The sequence below is a fragment of the Beta vulgaris genome, chromosome 4 (assembly GCF_026745355.1).
Source record: "Beta vulgaris subsp. vulgaris cultivar EL10 chromosome 4, EL10.2, whole genome shotgun sequence".
NCBI classification, from domain to species: domain Eukaryota; kingdom Viridiplantae; phylum Streptophyta; class Magnoliopsida; order Caryophyllales; family Amaranthaceae; genus Beta; species Beta vulgaris.
In genome coordinates, this window is record NC_079205.1 from 14,827,417 (window position 1) to 14,835,465 (window position 8,049).

General features: G+C 38.4%; 1 protein-coding gene across 1 annotated transcript; it reads left to right on the top strand.

Annotated features, from left to right (window-relative positions):
• Window positions 1-2,089: 2,089 nt before the first annotated feature.
• Window positions 2,090-2,692, top strand: LOC130591064 (uncharacterized). Its single transcript, XM_057393965.1, has one exon. It carries the CDS (start codon window positions 2,090-2,092, stop codon window positions 2,690-2,692), a length of 603 nt encoding a protein of 200 aa, XP_057249948.1.
• The last annotated feature ends 5,357 nt before the right edge of the window (window positions 2,693-8,049 follow it).

An 8,049-nucleotide genomic window follows, 5' to 3' on the forward strand; every position in this document is an offset into this window, starting at 1 on the left:
TTGTAGTTCTTTGAAGATAAGGTGAGCTCGATATCTGAAACTGCAAAATCTTAGAACTATTGAAATTCAACCTGAAATCGATTTTTGGTGCTCTTTTGTAATTTGCTATGTCATTGGTGCTAATCGACCTAAAAATGCGTTATCGAAGGATTCCTTAGGAGAATTTGGAAGAATTTTGGAACATAAAAGTTTGCGATGTTTAAGAGGGTGTTTTCATTGTTTGATTTAAAACGATGGAAAAGAGAGATCAGGTCTTGGCCGAAATTTTTGCGTTCTTAGATAAGAAACCTTTAATTGTGAAAGGCTGGGAGGTGAAAATTTTGTTACTCTCCAAACTTGGATTCAACTGTAAGTGGATCTTAAGTATTAGGGAGAGAGGTGTTTGACGAAGCTGCCTTAGAGTTAATCAAGCAACTGCTAAGAGGGAGTAGCTTCAATCCCAGACCAATTAACATTCATTAATGAGAATGGTATTGAGATTGTGTATGGGTTACAGTTTGAATGAAAACCTGTAGTTTGTTCCTCGTGCAAGAAGATGGGTCATTATGTGGATGATTGTAGAAATGTGGTGAAGGAGAAGGTTTGTACACCAATTAAACAATAACAACAAGTTCCAGTTATGCAACAGCAACAACATGTTTCAGTTGTGTAACAACAAAAATAGGTTCCAATTATGAATGAATGGGTACATCCACCTATTTTGATGATACCAACTGCTGGTGAGGTTATAAGAAAGGTTTTGGTTACTGATCCAGATGAGTTCAGGTTGCCAAAATAAGCTTGTAGAAGACCCGAATCTCCAGTCCTTGTGACTGAAGTGAGGAACACTTTTGAGGCTCTTGATTAAGGAAATAATGATGATATCATGATTGGTGAAGTTAGGTGTGAAAGTGGTGGTGATGGATTTGGGAAGAGAGGGGACTCTCCTAGAGGGCATGGATAGTGTGTGTTGCTGGAATGTATGAGGGATATCTAGTGCTAAAAAATAATATTAGAAGTTAAAAAGGTGTTAAAGATTAGATCCCTTGGCATTGTTAGTCTCATAGAGACTAAAGTTAAGATTAATAAGCTAGGAAGAGGTTACCAAAACTTATTTTCTATATGGTGTTTTTGTTCCAACTCCTCTCATCACCCTGGTTGCAGGATTTTGCTAGCTTGGAATGCTCTGGCATTTCAAGTGGATGTGTGTGTCATTATTGAAAAATTGAGACAATATTTTGTCAGGGATGCTAGTGTTAAAACAGAGTTTTGGTGCACCTTCATTTATGCTCACAACTCAGCTTCTATGAGGGAGTATTTATGGAAGTATATAAGTGAATTTTCTTTGAAAATTAACAAACTATGGATTGTTATGGGTGATTTTAACTATGTCTTAAATAGAGATGAAAGAATTGGAGTTGTGGTAAGAGAGAGGGAGATGTATTATTTTAGAACTTATTTAAATAATTGTGGTTTGGAGGATTTGAAATCTAATGATTGTTTTTGCACATGGAATAACAAGCAGTAAAGGGATGGAAGAGAAAGGAAAACCGGAATGGGTCTAGAGAGAGAAACTCTCCCTTCTCTCTAGAAACACTGTTCCATTGGTTTTGCTCTTTTAGTGTAGCTTAGCACTGACGCCATGGCAAGAGGGCGAGCTAGGAAGAGTGCCCAAAAAGGAAAAGGGAAGAATAAGGGGTCCGGTCTGTCATCATCGCCGGTTAGAAAAACGAAGAGTGTTGATGAAGTCACTGGTGTTTCGGTGCTAAATGTGCCTAGCCCGATATCGAAAAAGTCAAATGGTGCTGAAAATGAAGTGCTAGAGGAAGGGGCGAATATTCCGGTAACAACGGTGATGGAATCTAGTCAGAAGCTAGGAGAACAATCGGTATATATTATCGGAATGGCTTCATATTATTCAGAGTAGTGAAAAAGAGTTGGGTGTTGCAAGAAGGCTTTCATGGGCAGAGGATGTAGAGCGACAGGAACACCAAGTGAGTAATTCTTTCAATCTTGTGAAAATTGATTCTGATGACATACAGGAGGAAGTAGAGTTTTGGTCATCTGCTGTTTGTGTTTTGTACTGGGGGCAAATCCACCATTGTCAGTGATGGATGGGTACTTTAGAAGAGTATGGGGGAAACTTGGAATTAACAAAATAGCTATGGTGGGCAAAGGCTTATTCATTGTGAGATTTGATTCACTGGAATCATGTCTTAAGGTGACGACGAGTGGATTCATGTTTTTTGATCAAAAACCTTTGATCACTAAGCTTTGGGACCCAGATATGTCTATGGATAAGGATAATGTGTCGACTGTGCCTATTTTGATCAAGCTCCCTCAGCTTCCTTTCAAATACTGGGGGGAGAGAAGTTTGTTTAAAATAGCTGGTATGGTGGGGACTGTTGTTAAAATGGATCAAGCAACCAAAGGGAAGGAGAAACTGAGTTTTGTTAGAGTTATGGTGGAAGTAGGGATAAATGATGCTCTGCCGGATAGTATTGCATTCTGTAATCAACATGGGAATAGGATGGAACAAAAAGTTGAATATGAATGGAGACCCATTCAATGTACCCAGTGCAAGGGCTTTGGGCATGAATTGGAGGCTTGCAGGAATAAAGGAGGAAAGAAAATATGGGTCAAGAAAGGTGAAGTAGTGAAGGATAAAGATGGATTCCAGCAGATAGGGGTGAGAAATAAAAGTGTGAGGTAAAAGGAAACAAGTGTCCCAACCCATAACTCTCTTCATGTGCTAAATGAGGAGGCAGAGTCAAGCATGATGGGGAGAAACGAAAGTAGGGAGATGCAGAATGTAATGATGGTAGAAGGAAATAGTGGGGATGATGGTATGATGGATGAATTGGTTGATAAAGGGCAAGGAATGATGATGGTAGAAGGCAACAGTGGGGATAATGGTATGGTGGAGGCACTGGTTGATAAAGGGCAGGGGGTGATAACCCTAACAATGATGGATAACATCATGGCTTGGAACGTTAGAGGGCTAAATAACAGAAATAAACAAAATGAAGTGAGAAGGTTTATTGAGTCTCACAACATTAAGTTATTTGGCCTTCTAGAAACTAGAGTTAAAATGAAGAAGCTAAGGAGTATGTATATGAATGTTTGTAGTGGGTGGTGCTTTACTCACAATTTGAACTGTCATGAGAATGGTAGAATTATGATAGGTTGGTGTCCTAATGCATTTAATATGGACATTGAAGTGGTGAATAGTCAGTTTGTCCACTGTTGGGTTCAGCCAAAGACAGGGGCTACTGGTTTTGAGTGCACATTTGTGTATGGATTTAATGACCAACAAAGCAGGTGTGAACTATGGTCTGGATTGAAACAAATCAATAGAAGGTTGGTGGGTGCTTGGCTAATACTAGGTGACTTTAATGCTGTAAGTAATACTGATGATAGGCTTGGTAGTCATGTGAGAAGAACTGAGCTTACACCAATGCTGGAGTGTATTACTGAATGTCAAATTACCAATGTGAAAGCTACAGGGAGATATTACACTTGGTGTAATAAGCAAGATAGAGATAAAAGAGTTTTTTCAAGAATTGATAGTGTGCTAGCTAACCAGTTATAGATGGATAACTATGATAATGCTGAGGTTCATATTCTTCCTGAGGGTGAATATGATCACACTCCTTTGCTAGTTTGTGTGTATCCTGATATGAGCTTAAAGAAACCTTTTAGGTTCTGTAATTACTGGTGTCAACATGATTCCTTGCTGATGATTGTTAAAAAGGAATGGGAGACTCAAATTTCTGGCTGTGCTATGTATAGAATAGTGCAGAAACTGAAGAGTATAAAACTTGCTCTTAGAAGGATGAAAAAGCAGGGATGGGATGATGCAGAGATAGCTGTTAGTAAAACTAAAGCTAGATTGGTAGAAATTCAGGATGCCATGCATGAGAATCCAGGGATACTAGTCTCAGTACTGCAGAAAAAGAGGCTCAGAGTAGTTACAAACAAGCTCAAAAGATGCTGCACATTAAACTGCAACAGCAAGCAAAATTGAGTTGGTTAAAATGTGGAGATGAAAATTCTAAAGTCTTCTACCAAGCTATCAAAGCTAGGAGAAGACATAATAGAATTCATGCTATACATGACATGAATGGCAGGTGGTTGAATAAAAAAGAGCAAGTAGAGGAAGCTTTTGTCAATTTTTACAAAAGCTTATTTACTAATGTTGAGCAAAAGGAAGCTGTAATGGAAACTATCATGAAAAAAGGAAAAATGGTGACTGAAGATCACAACAGGATGCTGCTAGCTGAGTTCACAAAAGAGGATGTCAAGAGGGGATTTTAGCATCCCTAATGACAAGGCCCAGGGATTGATGGTTTCAATAGTTGCTTTTTCAAGCACTGTTGGGAGGTGATTGGTGATGAAGTATGTGAAGCTGTACTAGATTTCTTTAAGACTGGTAAGCTTCTGAAGGTCATTAATGTTACAACTTTAACATTGATACCAAAGGTAAAAGTGCCTAAAATGTTAGTGAATTTCGCCCTATTGCCTGCTGCTCTATGATTTACAAGTGTATTACTAAGTTATCAGTGAGAGACTGAATAATATTCTTCCAGAGATCATTTCTAGTAACCAGGGAGCTTTATTACTGGAAGAAGTATACTTCATAATGTCTTGATTTGTCAAGACTTGGTTAAAAACTACAATAGAAGCAAGAATAGAGCTGGATGCATGATGAAGTTAGATTTGAAGAAAACCTATGATTCAGTCAATTGGGAGTTCATACAGCAAATGCTAGAAGGAGTGGGTTTCCTAGGAAGTTCATTGACATGATTATGGTATGTGTTAGAACTCCTAGGTTCTCTATTATGCTGAATGGTGTGCCAACTGGTTTCTTTGAAGCTCAAAGAGGTATCAGGCAAGGGATCCAATGTCCCCATTGCTTTTTGCTCTTTGTATGGACTACTTAGACAGAGTTCTATCTTATGTGGAGGATATGGAAGGGTTTAAATTTCACTCTCAATGCAAAAGCCTACATCTCAAGCATCTTTGCTTTGCAGATGATCTCTTAATGTTTTGCCATGGTGATTTCAAATCCATATACATGTTATTACAGGGCTTTCAACTTTTCTCTCACACCTCAGGGCTAGAGGTTAACAAGCACAAATCTGAGGTATATTTTACTGGCATGACTCGGAGGGATATTCAAAGAGTGACACATGTTAGTGGCTTCAAAGTTGGTAAACTGCCTTTTACTTACCTTGGAGTTCCCATATCTACTTCTAAATTGAAGGCTAAAGATGGTGATCAGAATAAGGATTTGGGGAACTAGAAATCTATTATTTGCAGCTAGGTGTCAGCTAGTCAATAGTGTGCTCATGAGCATACACACTTATTGGGGACAGCTATTCATAATTCCTAAGAGCATCCTGAAAAAGATCAACTCAATCTGTAGATGTTTTCTATGGTTTGGTACACATAATGATACAAAACCTGTTGCTGTAGCATGGAACAAGCTGTGCAGATATAAAAAAGATGGTGGTCTGGGCTTTAGAGACACAGGTATTTGGAATATGGTAGCTCTTAGCAAACTTGCTTGGGGTGTGGCTCAAAAGCAAGATAACCTATGGGTGAAATGGGTGCATGGGGTTATATTAAAGAGTCAAATTGGGCTAGTTATGCAGCTCCTAGTCATGCCAGCTGGGCTTGGAAGTATGTATGTCTAGCAAAGAATCTGGTGAATGAGAAGACAAATGGTGTTCAATGGCTTATTAATGGTCAGTTTAGCATTAAACAATACTACCAGCTATTGATGAGAGGCAACAGGCAAGTAGTGTGGACTAGATATGTCTGGAATAGGTATACTTTACCTAAACATCGACTGATTATGTGGCTGGCTATTCAGGATAGACTGAAAACAAGGCAAAGGCTGAAGTTAATGAATGTTTGTGTTGATGACTAATGTGTGCTTTGCCAACAGCACACTGAAACCATTAAGCATTTGCTGTTTGAATGTAAGTTCAGTGAACTGTGCCTGTCATAAGTCCTACAATGGCTAGGTATCACTTGGATACAAAGGAGCCTAATTCAGCACTATAGATGGACTCTGAATAGGTATAAAGGTAATAAGACTAGGAAAAGGTCCTGCTAGCTGCATTTGCAGCCACTGTTTATGTAATATGGAGAAATAGGAATTCTGCCACTAGGATCAGGTTGTAATGACAGTTAGTAAAGCTGTTCAAACTATCAAAATGAGTGTAAAGCAGAGAATCATTAGATCTTAAGTGTGAAGGTTAAAGATAATGATAGGAGATGATTAATGAGATGTAAGGTTGGGCATGTCCAACTCTAGCTGTGGTTGCTGGCTTATCTAGCTAGCTTAGGTTGTTCTTGTGGATTGAGCTATAAACCTTACTTATCTTCCAAAAAAAAAGGATGGAAGAGTGTTTTGTAAGCTTGACAGGGTTTGTGTAATGAGCACTAGGCTGAAATTTCCAAAATCTGAAGCTTGGTTCATGCCAGAAGGCGTGTTTGATCATTCACCTATGATGGTCAAGGTTTTCGCTGATGAAAGAGCTGACAGGTCCCCTTTCAAATATTTTAAGATGTTAAATAGTGCTCCAAACTTCCATGAAAAGGTTTAAGAGTGCTAGGCTACTAAAGTTCAGGGGTTAAAGTTGTTCAGTGTGGTGCAAAGGCTGAAAAAGGTGAAGGTGTCCATGAAGGAAATAAATAGAAGAGGCTTTCATGAGCTGCAAGCTGCTGATGCCAAGGCCTATGCAGACTTGGTTTCCTGTCAAATTCAAAGCCAAAATTGTACTTCTGATGAAATTAAGAGGAGTGCAACAGATAATTATAAAAGAATCCATGGCTTATACATTTCCTTTTTGCAACAAAAGCAAAAGTAAGCTGGATTAAAGAAGGTGATGAAAATTTCGATTGTCTTCCATAGAGCAATCAAGCACAGAAGAGTCCACAACACACTCCATAGCATATATAGTATTGATGGAGTGTGGAGGAAGGTGTAGAGGTGGAAAAAGATTTTGTTGAGTATTATCAAAGGTTGCTAGGAAGTACAAGAGAGGGTATATGTTCCATTTCAACTGATATAATCTCTACTAGTCTAGTGTTAAAATCTTCTAAATAGGAGGCTTTGCTGAAACCTGTGACTGGAGAAGAAATTCAAAGGGCTCTTTTCTCAATCCGCGGTGATAAAATCAAGGGCTGATGGATTTGGCACCCATTTCTTCAGGGATTCTTGGAAACAATAGGGGTTGACATAATTGATGATGTGAAGGATTTCTTCAACTCAGGTAACCTGTTTAAGGAAATAAACACTACTAGGTTAACTTTAATACCTAAAGTTAAATGTCTTAGCAATGTTCTGAATCCAGAACAATAGCATGTTGTAATGTTGTTTACAAGTACATAACAAAGATGATGTGTATGAAATGGACATATATTTTTCCTTATATAATTTTTGAAAATCAAAGATCCTTTATTCAGGGAGATTATTGCTCACAATATTATCATATGTCAGGATTTGGTTAGACAATATGGTAGGAATAATGCTAGTGCTGGTTGTATAATTAAGATGGACATGAAAAAAAGCTTATGACTCAATTAATTGGGGGTTTTTTTGGACGATCTGCTTAGAGATTTGAAGTTTCCAGAGAGATTTTGAAGATAGTTATGGCATGTTTTTGCTCTCCAAAGTTTGCGTTGCTAGTAAATGGAATTGTTGTGGTTTTTCTGAAAGGGTAAGAGGGGTTTAAGACAGATTGATCATCTCTCCCCTTTTCGTTTTATGATTTGTCTGGAATACTTGACTAGGACATAAGAGTTGTTGGGGGAAAAACACAATTCAGATTTCATCCTCGGTTTGCTGGAGTCAAGCTTAATCATCTTTGTTTTGCTGATGATGTCATATTGTGTAGTAGAGGTGATTTTGTGTCTGTGTATTCTCTGCTCCAAGGCCTCAAGCATGTCCGAAGGTGTAAAGAATCATTAAAGCCTCTAGTTTCAAGCTTAGTAAACTCCCTTTTAAATATCTGGGGGTTCCCATCTGCTTTAAAAGGATTGCTATTGAGGAGTGCA

Excerpts from the sequence above, each read along its gene's own strand:
- LOC130591064 (XM_057393965.1), top strand. The coding sequence starts at position 2,090 with ATGGATGGGTACTTTAGAAGAGTATGGGGGAAACTTGGAATTAACAAA.